Source organism: Leguminivora glycinivorella, chromosome 14 (assembly GCF_023078275.1).
Source record: "Leguminivora glycinivorella isolate SPB_JAAS2020 chromosome 14, LegGlyc_1.1, whole genome shotgun sequence".
NCBI lineage: Eukaryota > Metazoa > Arthropoda > Insecta > Lepidoptera > Tortricidae > Leguminivora > Leguminivora glycinivorella.
Genome location: NC_062984.1, coordinates 10373732 through 10395743, shown reverse-complemented (window position 1 = coordinate 10395743; position 22012 = coordinate 10373732). Strand labels below are relative to the sequence as shown.

Genomic DNA, 22012 nt, shown 5'->3' with positions numbered 1-22012 from the left:
ACCAACCTCCGTCATTTAACCAGAAATCCGAATCCAAAATAAAATCCAACACAAATAGAGGATAACACATCATCGCAGTCTATTTCAGTTGGCATAGACAAGCAAAACAAGCACGTCAACTGACGCAAGAAGTTTTCGCGGCTCGTAACTCTATGGTAAGGAATAAATGGAGTCGTCGATAGACAAGCGGCCTTTGGTATTGTAGATCATTGAAAGACAAATAAAAATTGGTGGAATGTTTAACCGTAAAATATAAAAATGCAGCGCTTGTTTGCTGTTTAAAACCAGCACTTATCTTAATGGAGTGTACTTGAAAGTAAATGCCAGTGGCATCAATCCAGGAGTCACCAGTATACTAAGTAATTTTATTATAGAAGCTGCCAGATTGGGTTAAGTAAATAAACTACACCTCAAGTCAACAATTTATGCGTTAATAATGAGTCGATGAGCGATCATTTAATCATTTTTGATGTCCCTACAAAACACTGGATCCAGCCGGATTAAGACCAAAATCCGGCCACATTGAAAACTAATTCGTTTTGCAATCCCTACCGATGCTCCACTATCCGACGCCTCATTTTAAATTCTTCTGTCCCGACGGAACGGTGGAAATTACATTACCATTGATGCAAAGTTAAGTTTAAATCAGGATAGTGATAAATCTGGAAACTAGAAGAAATCTACTTTTTATATCTGTAGTCAAGTAAGTGGACATGTACACATTAGGGATTAGTTATTATTTCATAATCATTCTGAACCTTTATCCCTATTTGGGTTCGGCCTTTCTTGTCCTAAGCCTTATTTCGTTGTAAGCCTTTCCAATTTACTGTGGACCTAAGTATTTGATAAAATTAGAATTTTACACAAAATAATCTAACCAACCTGGGATGACAGACGCTGTGTCAATTTTCTACTGGTGTGGCAGATTGTGACGGAGGTATGTTGGACAAGCTGTGACTCGGAAAGGGGATTAAATATTTTTTTGTAACTCGTATTTGAACGTGTAAGTAAATTGTTGTCTCAAACATGGAGTACGTCATCAGGAGCTTCTTAATCAGAGTAGATTTTTTCAAAACTGACAAATAAAATCGGGAAAAACTGGCTCTTTGAATTATGGCAAAATAGAATAGAAGAAAACAAAGCTAGTCAGGAACTTCTAACAAGAAAGTGAAGTTAGTTTCTAACATACTCTTTTCAACACGAGCGAAGCCGTAAAGAAACCTGGTTTTATATTGTTACAAGTTGTTAACGTTCTTAGTTCCGAGCCGCGGCCATCGCAATAAACTTTGCGAATAAAAGCACCCATCAAACCCTGGGCTAGAGTACGCACAAAGTAGATCCACTTAGTTTAATAGGTTGGCTCCTAGAATCGCATCCTGTAAGTTTTATCGTCCGAAGCCTTTGAGCTGTGAACATTAAGAGAAGCCTTCGTATAAACAGCATCTGCCAAGAGTTTTTGACGTATTTATATTGTTACAAGTTGTTAACGTTCTTAGTTCCGAGCCGCGGCCATCGCAATAAACTTTGCGAAAAAAAGCACCCATCAAACCCTGGGCTAGAGTACGCACAAAGTAGATCCACTTAGTTTAATAGGTTGGCTCCTAGAATCGCATCCTGTAAGTTTTATCGTCCGAAGCCTTTGGGCTGTGAACATTAAGAGAAGCTCGTATAAACAGCATCTGCCAAGAGTTTTTGACGTATTTGAGTACGTTCTGTGGCGTAAAGATTTATCAAGACTTCACAATATTCTTTGGGTTTCAGGTTTTTATATTTTAACTAAGTAAGTATTGCAACATTTCATAAAATATTTTTGTTACAAGGTCAATTACAAAAGTTACATCTTTGAAATAATTTAAATAATAAAACATTTCGCATGTTAACAGAACGTCAAAAGCATTTTCAAAATTTGTTTTCATAATAGCTCCAAAATCTGTTTAATCCCGCAAAGCACTGGACTGTACTCAAACTAGTTAATACTCACGTCAGAAACAAGGATCTGGTTATAGTTGTAAAACTTTACAATTAACATTTTGCAATTGAACCGTTTTCTGTATTTCACATTTGCATGAAAACATTAAACGATGGAAAATACTCAAGTTAAGTAATTAAAAATTTGTATCCTACTGTTGGGCCTCTCCCAATTTCTCCACTGTAAAGATAAAGTAGAAGTGGAAAAATAAGAATAGTGCGTTGAGTCCCTCCGGGTGGAAGAAGTGAAACTTCGTAACATAACCTCAAAAACATTCTATCTAGTGACTGTCACTAGTTACCTGGTGCCAAAGGACTTCAGAGAGCTACCCATCAGCCTCATCATCCTATACGTAGAGATGGTCGAGAAGCTCCTGAATAACTGAAGGATCTCAGGATCGTAGGGGGTATTAATTGCACAATAATAGATCCCGATGGGTCGAAGTGTATCCGTAAAGGCCCCGTTTAAGATAAGATAAGATTGTCACGTGTTTGCGTTTAGTTACTTCCATCATTTTACTGTTATAAATATTTTACCTTGCTAATTGCTCAAATTATTGAAAAAACAAACATAAACTCATTCTGCGCCCGATCTGAATTTAAAACACTCACATTCCAACCAACCATTCCACCATTCCTTCACTGACTGAGTGACTGAGTGAGTTGGCGTTTAACGCGTTAAACTTAACACTTACTGAGTGAGTGAGTGTGAGTTGAAAGTCGCGTTAGAAGATATACACAGATACACAGATATAACACCATATTATGTAGGTCTAGACACCTTGGCCTAAGTTTTGGTATCCGTCAGTAATTCTGATATTTGGTTACACTTCTCCATAGACGATAACGTATACAGACACTGTCATCACACACAAATTTGCAATGCCTAAGTTAAAAAAAAACAATCGCCGTCTATTTCATAATACTTAGAGTGATATGTTAACATTTATCAATTAAATTTGGGGAATAATAAAGCAACGTGTTAATCTAAGATGTAGCATTGCCAACTTAATCTAATACTCATCTGAGAAATCTGAGTTGTGCCAACAATTTGAAAATTTATCGCATACTTAATATCACAGTTTACATTTAACATAGTTGGCGTGTGGTCTGCCATTACACATCATTGAGAGTAATAACGTTATAACTCCTAAAATGTTAGGAATATCGTACTTATGTTTTGTGTACAAAGCTCAAAATATTCAAATACTTTAATATAATGTTGGGAGAGATTTAGTAGCGTAGGCGCAACCTAAACGACGTACGTTTTAGCCCCACTGAGTAGTTTATAGATGTTTACGTTAACATCATTTACAAAATAGCTGTTAACGCCGTTAATCTATCAGTTGAGCCATCTCATTTTAGTGAACACTAAGAAAGCAATTTTGTATGTCAACTAGATTTGATTAATGGTTGCCGTTGGGTACCATATAGGCACACCTCGGACACTGGCGATCAAGTATATGTAAGAGGTGCGTTCCTAGCACACAGAAGCTCGTGTAGGTGAACGCGTATTGTATGAGTGAAATATGACAGGTCAACTGTTCGCGTTTTTGATAGGCGGTAACTGTGAGGTAACCGAGAGGGGGCGGGCGGCACTTTCAGCGGGGAGCGCCTGGAAGTAGCCAAAATCATATTTTCCGCAAATATTTTTGTTTAAATTTTTTTTATAGGAACAAATGACATATTTCTTTGTTTTAAAATCATGGATTGGTATCACGTCAATACATATTTCGAAAAAAAATGTAGGCATCATCAGTGTAGTTAAAGTATTTAATTAATAGGTGGCACAAAAAAATCGAGGTACGATTCTTAGTATCTAAATCCAAATATGTAAATCCTATACAAATAATCCTTGGTCTTAATTCTATCGCCACTTGTTTCGAATTTTATCTTTTCCACACTTTTATACTTTAAAAGCCGGAAAAAAACTGTATTTTTATACACGATATTCAAATAACCTACTTATTTTTGATTGTGCCGAGAGTGGCTATTTTAATATAACGTCACCATGTCACGTTAAAATATTAGTGGAGCTTGTCCTAAAATGTTAGTCGCGACCCTTGTCACAACATGATGACATGTCATGTCGAGACTAAATTGCAGAGTGTTGGACGTCTCCGAATCACTTGGGTGGGCTGTTTTGTTAAATATTTCATGACTATATTTGGACGTAGTTACGCAGAAACGTTCCATTCCACATGAAATTGTCATTAAGTTTTAGACCTTCTATGAAAAACAAAAGTCTTTCATTTCAATGACAATTTCAGTTGGATTGGAACGTTTTTGCGTAACTACGTCCATTTCATGTTTTCATGGTATTAATCTTCTCCCGTGTCCTAAGTATAACATTATATGTTTATTATTATTTAGAGCCTAATGTGTCCCACATTGCTGGGCAAAGACCTATAACTATATAACATAAAATACATAAATTCACGCCTTTATCCCAAAAGGGGTAGACAGAACACATCAAAATGGTGATATTTCAGAGACAGGTTACTAGACTTCCACGACACCCACGAGAGGAAAAAAGGTGGTGATAGGGACTATACTATACTATATCCACTTGTGACTTTAATTTTGAGTATAAGATTACATTAAGGCACTTTGTTTGGTCCTTGTTTGTTTATTTTCTTTCTGCCTCTTGAAGACCATATACATCTCTTAGAAAAAAAAAAGTATATTTATTATGTTTAGTCGTGACATCTAGAGTCTTTTACAAGTCTATAAAGTTATTTTAGTTTTTTTTCTATCAGTTTTTTTTACCGTTTTTAATTTAAAGTAGCTTTTTAGTTTTGTTGAATCCATATTATTTATTATAATGTTGATATGTAAAAGTGCCCCTATTACTCAATAAATATTTTTGATTTTCATATAAGCAGGTAATTTCGTAAAAAAATATTTGCTGAAAAAGTAGGTTAGGTTGAAACCAAGACATCGCAGAATAAAAAGTGTTGTTCCTTTTTAATGCACGGCTCTGTTCCTTCCGGCTAGGGTTCGCCTTTACGGCCCGGCCACGACATAGGTTTAAGCGCGACAGCGGTGAGCGGCAGCCATACGTGTGAATGAAAAGTCCCATTGCTGTGTCTCGCTCCAGTGTATGGCCGCCGCTCACCGCTGCCGCGCCGCGCTCAGACCAACGTCGTGGTCGGGCCGTTAGGGTCGTCAAAAACGAAGTTCTGTGTTATCTGTAGTAGCCCACGCAAAGGGACGTTAAGTTGTACCCGTCCACCTTACTTAATATATCAACGGTCAAGCGAATCATGTTATTAAAATATCGGCCAAGAGAGTGTCGGGCCACGCTCAGTGTAGGGTTCCGTAGTTTCCCGTATTTTTCTCAAAAACTATTCAATTTCTTAAAAGTCTTAAAAAGTTCTACTTTTGTGATTTTTTTCATATTTTTTAAACTTATGGTTCAAAAATTAGAGGGGGACACTTTTTTTAACTTTTGGAGCGATTATTTCCGAAAATATTAACAATATCAAAAAATGATTTTCGTAAACCCATATTCATTTTTAGGGTTCCGTACCTCAAAAGGAAAAAACGGAACCCTTATAGGATCACTTTGTTGTCCGTCTGTCCGTCCGTCCGTCCGTCTGTCAAGACCCTTTTTCTCAGGAACGCGTGGAGGTATGAAGCTGAAATTTATATCAATTACTCAGGTCTACTGTCCCTTGAAGCTGTGAAAAAATCAAACTTCTAAGCCAACGCAATCAAAAGATACAGCCGTTTATGCCGCAAATTTTCGACACTTGCAAGGGAATCAAAACCTACAGGGTGCTTCCCGTGAACTCAGAATCTTGAAATTTGGTACGAAGCAACGTCTTATAGCATAGATAAAGGAAAAATTACGAAAACCATAAATTTTTAGTTACATCACATAATATTTTTTTTTTAAATAATTTTAACCTTACTACCCATTTCCTCATAAGGTTTGTACGGAACCCTCGGTGCGCGAGTCCGACTCGCACTTGGCCGGTTTTTATATACCTATCCAATAATATATTACACGTTAGGGTTGAAATGAAAAAAAAAACACTCCCCACTATACGTGTAGAGGGGGGGAGGGAAATAAAATATTTTTCCCCTCACTAGCTCGGAAACACGTGTTTTTGTCCTTCAATACCAGCGGGTAAAAACGCATTTTATCCACTAGTGGGTAAAGTAATTTGACCTTGAATAAAGTCAAATTAACTGCTTTAAAATTGATGAAAGTAGGTGAATCTAGTAATAAAGATGATTTACCACCTGTGGAACTACTGGAAGCAGTGATAAACGCACTTTTTGCGTTGTAGTTTCCTCGCTATAGTGAGGGGAAAAGTTTTGTGTTACACTCGGGTGCAAATGTATTTTACTTCTCGTGTGTTAAAAAACTCGCAAGTTCAGGATTCTATTCTCGAACCACTCGCTTCGCTCGTGGTTCAACTATAGAATCCTTTTACTTGCTCATTTTTCAATTCCACACTCGGCGTTAAAATACAACTTTGCCCCCTTGTATAACAAATAACTATTTTCCATTTTTTTATTTTACCACTTTGTCAGCGTGATTGATGTACAGATTGGTACCAAATTTCAGCTTTCTAGTGCTAACGGTCACTGAGGTTATCCGCGGACGGACGACGGACGGACAGACAGAAATGGCTAAACTATAAAGATTCCTAGTTGACTACGGATCCCTAAAAAAGGCGCGTACATGGAACGCTAAACCTTCCCTATATTTACAGAAGACCCTTCCCGCCTTACAGAAGACCGCAGCCAAATAGCACTAGACCCTACTCATAGTGTTGTGTTCCTGTCGGTGAGTAAGGCTGCCAGAGCTCAACGAGGGTGCGGTGTGCTGATGACGGGAGGACTTACGGAACTAACTTGTTCCGTTTATTGTCCTTTGAGTTGTCGGCAACCCGAACCCTCCTTGGAACTTGTGCACTCCTTTTTGCTGTGTACTTAACACAGCAAAAGGGAATGTACAAGTTTCTAATGGGGTGGCAACGCGCATGTGACACTGTTTGAGTTGCAGGCGTCCATAGGTTACGGTGACCGCTTTACATCAGGCGGGCCGTATACTTGTTTGCCACCGACGTAGTATAATATTTTCAATATTTACGTGTTATGGCACCATCGATGGTGTCGATGATTCCGCCAACGTCAAGGTTTAGCAAGGCATGCGCTTTATGAAGACAACCAGCTTTTGCCTGCGGCTTCGCTCGCGTTAGAAAGATACAAAAAGTAGCTTATGTCACTTTACATCGCTTCAACTATCTCTACTTAAAAAATCACGTCATTTCGTCGCTCCGTTTTGCTCGATCGTCTTATAAATGCATACGTAGCATTACGAGCCGAACGGAGCCGGGATCTGATCGAGACGGTGTCCAACCCAGTGGTTCGTACTAATTTAGAAAAGCGATACCACGGTGTTTCCAGTCAAAGGAAAATCCGATGTACTCACGATATGTTTATGGAAATTTAACGATAGAGGGCGTCAAAAACAATTATATGCCGTAGTGCAAGTATTTCGCTAGATGTCACTGTTATCCCCGCAAACTGGCTAACGACTTGTTGTCGTAAAATGTATAAGCACTCTGGTCAGTTTTATTGATGTATAAGTTTTTGCTAGATGTCGCTGTACCACCTGCAAACCAGCGAACGACATTCTACGGCTAATTGTGTATGTAATATTTAATTAAATTGTAAATTTTATTATTATCATCATCTTTTTTGGCAAATAACTCCCATGTTTAAAGGGTCCACATGCTTTATGTGCTATAAGGAAGCTTTAGGCATGGAAAGTCACATGAAAAGTTGTCGTAACTTAATAATAGATGGCCCTGCATTCGAAATCCTTGACTGATAACTCTATACCATACTATTCAATATACTCTATGATAGATACCTCGCGTATCGCTCACCAAGGATCGTGAACGATTAGCCACTTTGAGCACAAAATTAGCGTCTTAATTAATCACATGCCTTTTTGTAATTAGGCCTGATCTTTGGAATTTCAATATTTATTCGAGGAGACTGGAAATTCAATATTTATTTATACAAGCGCAAACAGTTCAGAAATTATTAATAAAGACTTCTGAGTAAGGCATGGATAAGTACTTTAGGTGTATTTAGGCTTTTAAAGCTTTGATGTAGGTACCTAATGCTGCAAATGGAGGCAATTAAGGATTAAATTATTTGACTAATTTGTTTCTTTATCACCGTTTCCTAGTTATTACTTAGATTAATTATTATTTTTATAAATATTAAAATATCTGGGCTACCGAGCTTCGCTCAGTTCTATTTTATCATATCACGTCTTTAGATAATAAAAAAAGTCTTATAAATGCAAAAAAAAAAACTAAAGCTTTATTACTTCTGGCTGGGGTTCGAAACCCTAACACACGCGATGTGCCTGCGAACATTAGACCGACCTCTTACGGCTGAGCTACGCTCAACCGATGCGTGGCCGGCGAAATTAACGACCATATTTTGCGTTTACAAACGCGAAAGAAAAACGCATGAAAACTCGAAAATTAAAGGTAAGATGAAACAACATCGACGTCACTTTAGCGTCTTTATCATAAAACGGTTTTAAATACCTACTGAATAAAAAATAAGTTACGGGTTTAGAAAATATGTGCCTTCTTATGATAAAAATAATTCTTATGATAAATAATAATTTCAGGGTGCGAATGGCACAAACGCTCACGAAACGAAACGCTCGTAGATATCTATTTCTATCGCTCTTGCGTATTAGCGGGACAGAGCCGGACTAACTTTCGCGGCGTTTCGTTTTCGTTTCGCGTCGCAGAAATGCCATTCGGCTACGGCACCTGTAATCTAATATATATTGCCCTTTTTTTTTTTTTGACGAAGTGGGAATGCTGTTACGCACGATGTGTGGGACTCGCCGTTTCTTTCCCCAATATATATTGCCCTGCGTGTAACCACTGAAGTAATGTTACGTCCGAATCGTTGGGCCAAATATAAACACAGTTGTTACTCCATTAATTCCTTTTTTTTAGCCTATTTCATTTTAGATTCCATCAACTCTCGAATAGTCCTTACACCCTGGCGGGTGTTGCTTATGCGTACCGCCCATGACATGAGCACTATCCGCTCGATGTATCCCTGATATTCCATTAAAGTGTCAAATACTTAAAATACAAATTGAGAAATAGATGTGTTTCTTAGGCGGTCATTAGACTGTAAATAAATTAAAGTAAAAAGCTCTTGAAAAACTCAACTGATTCCGATATACAGCCACTTGAATAATAGGTTATTTTTATTTACGATCCCGGAAAAAGCTATAATAGCTTTTTGATATTCATGAGTCAACAAAAACCAGTTCATGAAAGATCTCTTGGGTCGAAAGGAAAAATAAAAGATGGCGCCGGGCCCTGTCAGATATGAATGCAATCTCGGCGTTATTACCGAACGTAATATAGAACGACAGAGCCTGTACCATGAGACTTTGATGTTTTAGGGCCCATTTAATCCGGCAACCTTAAAAAAAATTTTTAGGGAGAACTGGTCCCGTAGCCGAATGGCATTTATGCGACGCAAAACGCCACCGAAACGGCGCAGAAATGTAGTCTGGCTCTGTCGCGCCAATACGCAAGAGTGATAGAGATAGATAGCTACGAAAGAGATATTATTGTGAGCGTTTCGTGAGCGTTTGTGCATTCGGCTACGCACACATGCATCATCTAGGCGAGCTCACTCCATCGTAGGCCTGACGACGTCTTTGCCTTTGGCTAGTCTGTGGCCAAGAGTAAGCCCATTTATAATAATAATAAAAAATACACAGCGTATGCTAGTTTCATTATTACTTTGCGGTGTTTGATTAGTTTAGTAGTTGTATATGTAACCTCAACAGACCGTAATGTAATTAAAATCTCATGAGAGTTCCCGCGCCGCTTTTAAGCCTGATTCAGACGGCGTGCGAACTCGTATGCGATTTTAGTTACATTGCGGGCTGTTGAGGTTACATACAGTTTTGCACAGCCATTGAATACCGTAATGTTATAAAACTCGTATCGTTCTCGTAGCGTCTAAATGGGCCTTTAGAATACTATACTCAATAGTGTATCGTATAAGGTGCATTTTGGAGTAATTTCGAATCACAGAAATGCTCAAGTAATTTCGAAAGGGGAATCTTGATATGATGGAAATAATGGCGATTTTTATGGGATTTCGAACGACTTTGAAATTACCCCAATGCACCCTACGTCACGAAATATGTAATTTTCGGTACTAGTAAATTACAGATGTAGTGCGAAAAGATTTGCCTTCGTATTGTTACGGAAACGTACGAACGTGTCATGCTATTTCAGTCAGTCTCAGTACAAGATGTACTGACATTTGCTGACACTGACTAAACTAGCATGACAAATACGAACGTTTCCGAAGAAAACTTTTTAACAAAAAATAAAACCGCCTTCAAAAATAAGCGTGTTACAAAACACGCAGAAACTAAAAAGCCAAAAATAATAAACCTTTGAATTCAGATTTCTTATCGGATTGCAATAATCTATACATCCCAATTATAAACAAATCAATTATTTTTGTAGTCGGTACCAGACCCGTTCGTCGCCTTGCTATTTCCTGTTTGCCCCACCTAACCATACTCAGGCTGGCCCCGACTCCAAAAATAATTGATTTGTTTATAATTGGGATGTTTAGATTATTGCAATCCGATAAGAAATCTGAATTCAAAGGTTTATTATTTTTGGCTTTTTAGTTTCTTTGTGTTTTGTAACACGCTTATTTTTGAAGGCGGTTTTATTTTTTGTTAAAAAGTTTATTTATTTGTTGATTTTTAGTGGTTCCTATTGATATTATATGTATCAGTCCGAATATATGTACAGTAGTGAAAAAATTATCCTTTAACTCCTAACCATTGAGCAGTTGACCTTCCATCATCAGCTCAGCCACATAAAATTATTACTATCAGACGTAAATACTGGTGTACCTTTGAAAAATACACTAAAAACATTACATGTGCCTATAACATTTGAAGAGTTCCCTCGATTTCTCCAAGATCCCATCATCAGACCCCGACTTGGTGCCAATGGGACCATCTCGGGGGTATACCCATTCGATCAAAAAAAAAATTTGAAAATCGGTCCACGATTTTGGGAGATATCGAGTAACATACATACAAAAAAAAAAATAAAAAAAAAATTCAGTCGAATTGAGAACCTCCTCCTTTTTTGAAGTCGGTTAAAAACCCTTTTCGCACTACATCTGTACCGCTTACCTACACTTGAAAGCACTATTCATTTCTTCCACACCATGGATGTGATGGATGTAATTTCGTGGGGTTTACACCATCGAGCGACGTATTTAATACTCGTGGTAGCAACACAAGAACCGAGGTATTGTCATAACACTGGCTGCTTTGTGATACCAATCCTGCAATTTCAGATACCTTTGTAGGCATATGGGGCACAATTGGACTTATTAAGGTAGGGATTTTGTGAACGCAATTTTTAGCATACTTACAGATCTCTAGAGTCTGTTCGGAAAGAGAAAAGTCGTGGAATGTATTGGACCTCATACATTTCAAGTCTCTTGTCTTTCCAAACAGACTACAGTGAAAAATGTAGTATGATAAAGCAGGGAGAGAGATACAAGTCTAAAATAAAATAAAGTATATTTATTGAAAAGAATGTGCGAAATTGAAACATGTAAGCATTTTTTTGACGAGACGTTGGTGACATGCCTATACTAATACTTTTTAACACTATGATCGAGGTTTAGAAGAGTTTTTTTTATAGGTAAGAGTCTTGGTAATAAATACTAGTCGTGAATAACAAATAGATACGTGTCTCTGTTTAAGTTGGTGTAGGTACCCACAGCTCACTTATAGACATGACGATAGATATATCTGGACTTATCAATTATATTATTAATTTATGCATAACAATTTAGCAACAGCGTATAGGATTATTGAACCATGAGGTTTATGTTAATCAACCACCCGACATTTATCCCACCTCTAATCTACCTACTGAATTAGAAAACTTGAAGTTTCAATCAAGTACAACCCTTGGGTGTTCGAATTTAAGCCTAGCACTTATGTTATGATAATATTTGAAGTTAACTTGTGATCGATGAGTTCTCAATCTATGTATATTTACTATCTACTATTCAAAAGTTTCTGAACTCGCTTTCTGTCTCTATTCGCTACGTGCACACAAGAAAATAATAATCAATCAAACCATTCCCATCAATAACAGTCAATGTAAAGAATGTTGCAACCATTCGTAAAAATGTAATGGGCTCTCGACTCGCCGAGATTTTTCGAGACAATAAATTGCCTATTCAGGAAAAAATGCACATATCATTTGCTACATTGTACTTGTTACAACTTAAAAAAAATATTTGTATTGTTCCAGGTAACCCAACAATCGAAACAATGGAGCACCAATCATCCGACGAAGATTTTTATAGCATATGCTTGAATATGACCTCAGATGAACTAAGCCTCGGAGCATGTAACTACAGCAATGAATATGAAAGTGGAGAACTTTTAGAGAAAGTCGTATCCAGGGTTGTGCCAATTTTCTTCGGCTTCATCGGAATCGTTGGGCTAGTCGGCAATGCTTTGGTCGTGTTGGTCGTATCCGCCAACCCTGGCATGCGATCAACCACAAATCTACTTATCATAAATCTTGCAGTAGCTGATCTCCTCTTCGTCATTTTCTGCGTACCTTTCACAGCCACAGACTATGTGATGCCAAGATGGCCGTTCGGCGACTGGTGGTGCAAAGTTGTGCAATATTTCATAGTAGTGACCGCTCACGCGTCTGTATACACCTTAGTGCTTATGTCCTTAGACAGATTCATGGCTGTTGTACACCCAATAGCGTCAATGTCGATCAGAACAGAGAAGAACGCACTATTAGCAATAGGTTGCATCTGGGTGGTGATATTAACGACAGCAATACCCGTAGGAATATGCCACGGGGAGAGAGAGTACTCTTATTACCATAGAAACCACTCATCATGCGTCTTTCTAGAAGAACAGGGTTACAGCAAGCTGGGCTTCCAGATGTCGTTCTTCCTATCATCATATGTGATACCGTTGGCGTTGATAAGTTTTCTGTACATGTGTATGTTGATCCGGCTGTGGAAGAGTGCGCCGGGGGGGAGGGTGTCTGCGGAAAGCAGGAGAGGGCGGAAGAAAGTGACCAGAATGGTCGTGGTTGTGGTTGTGGTGTTTGCTGTATGCTGGTGTCCTATACAGGTAAGCATTATTCAACTTCATTTTATTAAAGAACCCGCCGACTATCAGTTCACTGGACAATATTCGCCTATCAAATAGAAGTAAAAGTAAGTGACAGCGCTGAACATTTACAGGCCATTATAGTCCGATGAACTGACGTCCGTTAACGAAGTAAAATTGACTTTAACAAAAGGAAACACCGCAGTTTGTTAACCTAAACGTTGTTTATATACATGTGTTTCTGTTAGCAACATAAATGGCGTCCAAATAAAATAACGAACAGGTTGTCAGTCAAAATTAAATCCTCGTCACGTCGTAACATTTATCCCCTCGACACGTCTGCGACGCGACGGGCAAAAGGAATAAAGAATTACCTGCACGAGGTACATGATCCAACCGTGGCTTAACAGATGTCACTGGTGCTTTAATTAAATTAAAAGAAACAAAGAAAAATAAGGGAGACAGAAAGTTTGTATATTATCAAAAACATTGCGCAATGTTGGTTTTATTAATACATTTTATATTTCTCTTTACAACGAGATTTTTATTAGTTATTGCGTAATGGATGCAACTTTAAAAGCACAACACGTCAATCCAGTTTCGGGAATTACTAGCATATATGTATTATTGTACATACATATTTATCTAGAAACTGATTTTTTGTAGAGAGTAGAAGTTTCGTATAACAGATTATCGGGATGTTACAGGTACAATAATGTATAAATAATATTTTATTTGACTTCTGGTTTTCGAGTATTCTAAATTTTATGCTCTGCAAATATTTTTATTAGCAAATAGCGTCACGGTACTTCCTATATTTCCTAGAAATAATTGTGTCTAAAATTACCTGCTGAACTTTTCCCGATCAAATGTTTCGCTGTTTTTCATACATGTTGTAAAACCAAGTAAACAATATAATTCTGTTTTAATCACCGGATCTCGAACAATATTCCTGAAGTGATGTGCCGTGGCATCGAGGTCAACAGGGTATGCATTGGCCGTGCCCTTGGCTCCCTAGGGCACACTTTTTGAAGCATTCGAGCTTTCTGGGCTTTCTTACTGTGATAAGAAGGGAAGCACGTTTTAAAAGATTTACCGTGTAGAATAGATTTCGCGGCAATTTTATTATTACATTTTGGTTAAGATATCGAGAGAAACAAGAACACAATAAATAAATAAATAGATATTATTAGGACATTCTTACACAGATTGACTGAGCCCCACGGTAAACTCAAGAAGGCTTGTGTTGTGGGTACCCAGACAACGATATACTTATATAATATACAAATAATGCCCTTACCGGGATTCGAACCAGGGACCGCGGCGTAGCAGGTAGGGTCACTACGCACTAGGCCAGACCGGTCGTCAACATGATTATTTTTAAATGTTTTATTCCATTCAAGTATTTGTTCCGTTATTTGGGTAAAGGGACCTGACCTAGAGGGTCGGTGGTGCTTACGTCCCGTGGCGTCGTATTTGTATACGAACATCGTTCATAACTCCGTAAGCGCCATCGACAATAAGGTCCCTTTACTCAGATAACGTCAAATTTAGGGATGTCAATTACGTAAATATATAACCATGCAAAGGATGTCATTCACGTTTTACCAATCCCTCCTATCTAATAGAATGCTACGTAGCATATCGTCACTACTTTTAAAAAACTTGTATCTTCGTTCAATGAAAAGAAAATTGTAGTAAGTAATAAGTATGTATGGAATGCATATAGACTTACTGCGTTTTAACTTTGAGGAACAGCGTGAGATACGAGATTTTTTAAAAGTAGTGACGATATGCAAACCGACAATTGCCGGAATCGCTCAACCCTTGATAAGGCACTGGTCCCACCGCGAGCTAGTAAACTATGGGCTATCGGCTATAAAAACGAACAAAAGATATTCACTCCCGCGTAAATAAAAGAGGCACGGTGATGATTATATTTACTCGCCCAGCGGTGAGATATCAATGTAGCCGTGTCTCTTTTATTTGCACGGGAGTGCTTATGGTTTGTTCGTTTTATAGCCGATAGCTCATAGCTTACTAGCTCGCGGTGGGACCAGTGCCAAAGGCCTACAATTACGAAACTCCACAAAGTTACTTCAAGACGTTTCCCGTAATAACGAAATATGAGTAAATTAAGACAGTTGCTTGTTTTAGTAGATTAGGGCTTAAAAGGGAATTAATTACCTACTCATTTAATAACAAAAACGGATTCCGAGTTTCCCTAAATTGTTATTCTCTTTGACCTTAATTCGAAAGGGATTGGAGTCTTCCTTAAAGACACAAATTTATATTTTTTATGCTATATTTAGATAAAATGAACATCGATCAATTTAATATTTTGTAGTTTTTCTCAGGGAAAACTTCAATAAAAATTATGGATGATTTATAAATTGGAGATTAATTTGAATAATGGTGCCTTTAATAAAGTCACTTAAGTTCAGGGATGTTTGTTTAAATTAACGAAATTAAAAAAAAACACGGTGTATAATCTCACATTGATAAGTAAATATACCTTTTTAATTTTAATGTTAAATTATCTTGCCCTTACTCTAATGACATGGCACATCATCAAAAGACAAATGGGCCGAATAGCAAATTTTGGAGAAAGGTGCTTACTTACATGGAAATATTAAGCTAGCTATAATAACGTGTACTTTGTATGTAAGAAACAGCAACATAATTCAATATTTAACACAGAACGTACATGTGCCAGATTAAGCGAAATGCACTTACGGACATGTCATGGTCAATCTTACCTACATAACTAAAATAAATAAAATAAAATATTCTTTATTGCAACTATAATGTTACGTGTATATACAATATTGGTCCCTGGCTCTCAAAGTAGGTCTCCCTGTGTCTCAAGAGCCAGTTTATTCCCGTTTACAATCAGGTGTAAGGTAATATTTTACACATTTAGAAAAAAAAATATATATATTTATATATATCTCACCTACAACTAAAGTTAAATTTTATATAAATGCAAGAAAATAGGATGAGAGTGTGTGCGCGCGTGTGTGTGAGTAATGTGTATGTGTGATTTTTGAAATGTGTGTGTTTGTGTGTGTTAACGTGCGCGTGTGTTATTTGAGACTTTTCTAGACAATGATTTGTAGTAATAATTCTGTATCTTTATAATTTAATGTAATGTAACTACACAATAAAAGGGATGAAATGGCTTACGTCACTTTCCATCCTGGCCCGTTTGTGTCACGTTCATATACACCCTGTTTTTATAGATTTCGGTTAAATTTCAGGGAAGGTGTGTTTGTTTCGATCAAATACTATACTTTAATTAAATAACTTTAATTGCTGAACAATTGTACCTTTTAATATTTTATATTTTTAATTATTTTGACACGCGCTATTAGACGCATTTTAACGCTAACTTTTATGTTACCTATTACTACTTACTAACCTTTACTTCTCTCACACTTATTAACCGTTTGACGACCGGTCTGGCGCAGTCGGTAGTGACCCTGCCTGCTGCGCCGCGGTCCCGGGTTCGAAACCCGGTAAGGGCATTTATTTGTGTGATGAGCACAGATATTTGTTCCTGAGTCATGGATGTTTTCTATGTATATAAGTATTTATATATTATATATATCGTTGTCTGAGTACCCACAACACAAGCCTTCTCGAGCTTACCGTGGGCCTCAGTCAATCTGTGTAAGAATGTCCTATAATATTTATTTATTAATTAATTTACAATGTACACGAAATGTTTTTATTAGAATTTATCAAAAAGCTGTATAATGTTAACTATAAAACTCCCGTGAGACTCAAACATATTTAAAAATATTTTAAGCGGGTTACTCACGTGTTAAGTCGATATAGCGTTCGACATGTTTCGATCCATTTTCGAGGATCTTCCTCAAGAGTACTATGTATGCGTCGCGCTCTCGACATGTAAGACGGGGTCGCTACTCTTAAGAAAGATCCTCGAAAATGGATCGAAACATGTCGAACGCTAATATCGACTTAACACGTGAGTAACCCGCTTAAAATATTTTTAAGCTGTATAATGTGTATGTAAAGGTAGCTTCTGTAAATAAGCCTAGCGAGGTGTTAAATTTAATTGAAAAACAACATGGTGTACCGGTTTTTCAGCAAGGCAATCAAATTAATCACATGATGGATAGTCAATTTCACCTGCGAGATTGGTTGAAGTCACAGAGGCCATTTATTTGTGTGATGGGCACAGAAAATTTTGTCCAGAGTCATGGATTGCTATGAATTTAAGTATTTAATTAGTTACAACACAAGCTTTCTTGAGCTTGCTGTTGGACTGAGTTAAACTTTGTAATACTCTAAATTACAAACTGAACTGAAATAGTAGGTACATTTCGTTATAAGTGCGAGAAGAATGACATTCTCGCACGTGTGACGAACGACGTTTTTTAATACAGTTGCGAAAAAACACTACTAAAACGAAATGTAACAATCCGAACTATCTATTTTCCCATGGACATTGACGGATTATTTGACAATTCAAAGGCGTATTTTTGAAGCTTTTAAACTTGCGTGCATATTTTCGAGTTTGCTATTCATCTAACATAATTTATTTCATGGGGTGACATAAAAACATAAACATTTACGATTTGGGACGATTCTTTAATGTACAACCACATTTTAATTTAATCGATCCATTTATGCCCCGACGTATTGCAAATAACGTAAAATAATTATGACAAATCGCGTAACATATTGAGATTTTTGTACGTGCATTCAGTTAAAACATGGTAGACGCCTATACTTTGACAGTAGAAGACGCGTTTCGTTCCAATCATGTTATGTTTACACGACTCATTATGACCGAATTTTCAAAGTATAAACCATTTTATAAATTATGTTTAGCATGACTAAAAGTAAACAATTACGTATGAAAATTAACGTTTTAAATATTAGGAACTTAATAGTATGTTTATACTTTTATTCTGTCTTAGTAAACTAGACTAATATTATGAAAACAGCTCGGTAAGTAGTCGTAAAATGGAACGTATACTTCTTTTTACGCACTAGTTCGTAAAATACAACTTCTCGCATGCTAAACAGCCAAAAAACGGGCACTTTTTGAGCAACTGTATTAAAATAGTACATTGCGATACAAGTGCGTAAAAAAGGAAGTTCGAAACGAGTGGCGATAAATTAAAACACGACCGAAGAGTGTTTTAAATCGACACGACTTACGAATTTCCTTTTTGCACGTGTATCGTACGACGTTTTTCAGTAAAGATGGACCTCCGAAGTTTCAACCTGGCATATAATGAACCACTTCTTGCACTAGTGCGTAATAAAAACACCATATGTACTGAAAAAACATATATTCATAGTATTGATAATGATAAGTGCACTAAAGCATAATAAATAATAAACTAAATCTAACTTAAATTATAAATTTCAAAAATACTTACACACAAAAAAAAACTACAGCAACTCAACTGGACTTAATTGTGTAAAACTATGTTTTCAACCTCCGACGTTTCAAGGACGGCATTCTCCCCGTGGTCGCGGAGCAGACTGGCTCAAGTGGACAGTCATGACATCAGCATCTTCTAGCTGTAGGAATTTTTCGAACTACCCTCACTTGCGCGTTTGTAATTTTAAGTACCTATGCGTAAAAATATTAAAAATAGTGAGAGTTTAAATAAATTTTTGTAATATTGATTTAATATTCAAAAGAAGAATACGATGCTATCCAGGAAATCTGATTTGATTTTTTAAAAGCTTTATAGGTAAAAATAAAATTTTATCCCGCGTTGATGGAAGTTCGTGATGTAGAATGGAATTGAGAGATGGCTTTGAATTATATATTTCCTTTTATCCTTTTAGGATTTTCGTTTTAAGGTTAATTCTGAAATATTAAAATTCAATTTCTGGCTACAAAACGGAATCATGATTTTGATTTATGAATTGCTGTGAGCCGGATTATGGTAATTCGAGATTGATAAATTATGGTATGATTCTTCATTATGGTTGAATTAGAATGAGGAGGCACACTCAAAGGTTATGACAGATGGCGCCACCCTATTAGTCCATACATGAGAGCGACAAGATGATATGTTTTTTCTCTCTCTCTCTCACATATGAAAGACAGTGACATGCCTAGACACTTGATTGAAAACACACTCGCATTACACGCTCGTTGACACGTGCTTTTAAATGCTCATAACTATAGCATATGTAATGTCATTAACTGTCATCGCAACCGTATTTAGTGTTCTCGGCACCAATATCGACGACCGGTCTGGCCTAGCGGGTAGTGACCCTGCCTGCTAAGCCGCGGTTCCGGGTTCAAATCCCGGTAAGGGCATTTATTTGTGTGATGAGCACAGATATTTGTTCCTGAGTCATGGATTTTTTCTATGTATATATGTATTTGTATATTATATATATCGTTATCTGAGTACCTACAATACAAGCCTTCTTGAGCTTACTGTTGGGCTCAGGCAATCTGTGTAAAAAATGTCCTATAATATCTATTTATTTATTTATTATTTATTTATTTAATATACAGAACATTGATCCCGAGAATAAAAAAAGTAATTTAAATACACTCTTTAATATTAATTACTGATAACACTGAATGTGACAATGAATTCTATGTTTAGTTTAATTTATCGCCCGTATAAGGCTTACACACTGTATATTTAGTAAGTACCTACAAGACATACCAATTTAATAAACAAAGCTCCTGTTTATGTAATGCTCGCTTCCCTCGAAGAGATCCCGAAGGTTTTAAGCTTGTTTTGATATCGTTATAAAGTTAGAAGTGTTTATTAACAAGATTTAGGTTTACTGAAGCTGTTGGCTTCGCATCTCAATTTATAGTTCGCCTTTGTACAAATGATGTGTGTGTTCTTTTTTTCTTTACTGTGTGTGTGTGTATAATATTTATTTATTTATTTATTATTAAATAAATAAATAATAAATAAATAAATAAATATTATAGGACATTTTTTACACAGATTGCCTGAGCCCAACAGTAAGCTCAAGAAGGCTTGTATTGTAGGTACTCAGATAACGATATATACAATATACAAATACATATATACATAGAAAAAATTCATGACTCAGGAACAAATATCTGTGCTCATCACACAAATAAATGCCCTTACCGGGATTTGAACCCGGAACCGCGGCTTAGCAGGCAGGGTCACTACCCGCTAGGCCAGACCGGTCATCGATATTGGTGCCGAGAACACTAAATACGGTTGCGATGACAGTTAATGACATTACATATGCTATAGTTATGAGCATTTAAAAGCACGTGTCAACGAGCGTGTAATGCGAGTGTGTTTGCATTATATTGCAGGCCGAAATTAACTTCACTTAAGTAAATAAACTTTATCTTATTACATTTCTAATGTCCTATACTAATAAATGTACACGCTGTATATACAAAATATTTGTGTGAGCCTTGATGAGATCAGGGTATCCAGCCGAAGTGACAAACGTTGACGCTACATGGCGATCGAAATGCAAACAAAGCGTAAGCAATTGTGATGTTGGCTATGTAGTACCCAGTTACCCAACTAAAACAGTATCAATTTCGTTAAATGAATATATACATATGTATTTCTGAGTATTCTTAGAACCAAGATCAGGCCTACGTCAATCGCTTGCAGTCGCGCATTAAGTACCTATACCTACCCGCTAGCAGTTGCCTCCAGGTAACAATAACAAGTGGCCGAAAGGCGCCACGCGCCTGCCTGTGTAGTCGCGTGGCACGTACCTACTATTCTTCGTACGTATGTCTTACGTAGCTTACCTAGTAATAATCTGTGCCAGGATCATTAAAGCAGTTCACCCCTTCTTCTTTCTCGTTCCCTCAATGCTGAGGATCGCGACCACAAGTAGCGTGTCTCCATTGAACGCGGTCATAAGCGATGTGGACTGCACCGTATAGGCTGCCGCCAGTCGACTTCTTCACACAGTCAGACTATCTCTTACGAGCCCCACCCCAAGCGCGTTTACCATTAATTCACCCCAAATATACACTTCTCCATATTATGCATTGGTGATCTCATAAAGTGATCGAAAATCTAAAGGCTCCTGGGTACGTAGCCGAATGGCACAAACGCTCACGAAACGCTCACGAAACGAAACGCTCGTAGATATCTATATCTATCGCTCGTGCATATTGGCGCGACAAAGCCAGACTACCTTTCGTGGCGTTTCGTTTTCGTTTCGCGTCGCAGAAATGCCATTCGGCTACGGGGCCTGGCATATTTTGGAGAGGCGTGTGGTGATATTAAGTTCTTCCAAAATAGAAATGTTAGTTCTTCTAGCTAGTAGTAGTAGTCTTTACCAGCACCACATCTCAATCTTAGCCACGTCACAGCTTTTCAGGGTCCAAGTTTCACCCACACACAACTCTCTAAGTAAGCAAGTGCCTCTAGCAATGTAACTTGAGACACTGTTTACGGTATACTATTTACGGTATACTATTTACTGTCTATTTTCTTTAGTTTCATATGACACCAATTATCGCTTCGGGAATTCGAAGTCCTGGGGCAAATAATCGTATCAAAATATATGTATCAAGTTAACCATTGCAGATCATACATTACAAGATAATTAACACATGAAAGAAAAATCTGGTAGTAGGTGGTTATAGGTACCTGAACCATTTATAAAATAAATACGTACGTAGGTGGGTTAAATTGTGGTGTAGGCGAGAGGCTGGCAACCTGTCACTGCAATGCCACAGTTTCGTTTTCTTTTAACCCCTTATTTGCCAAGAGTGGCCCTGAAGCTTTAGTAGTTTCATGTGCTCTGCCTACCCCTTTATGGGATACAGGCGTGATAGTATGTATG

At 37.3% G+C, this 22012-nt stretch overlaps 1 protein-coding gene across 1 annotated transcript in view; it reads left to right on the top strand.

Annotated features, from left to right (window-relative positions):
* The window catches only part of LOC125233180 (allatostatin-A receptor), a 255394-nt gene that overhangs the window by 210272 nt on the left and 23110 nt on the right, over positions 1 to 22012 (top strand). Inside the window, exon 2 of the mRNA XM_048139072.1 lies at positions 12360 to 13210. Coding sequence (XP_047995029.1) covers positions 12380 to 13210 — 831 coding nt within the window. The 5' untranslated portion in view covers positions 12360 to 12379. The remainder of the gene's footprint in view (positions 1 to 12359; positions 13211 to 22012) is intronic.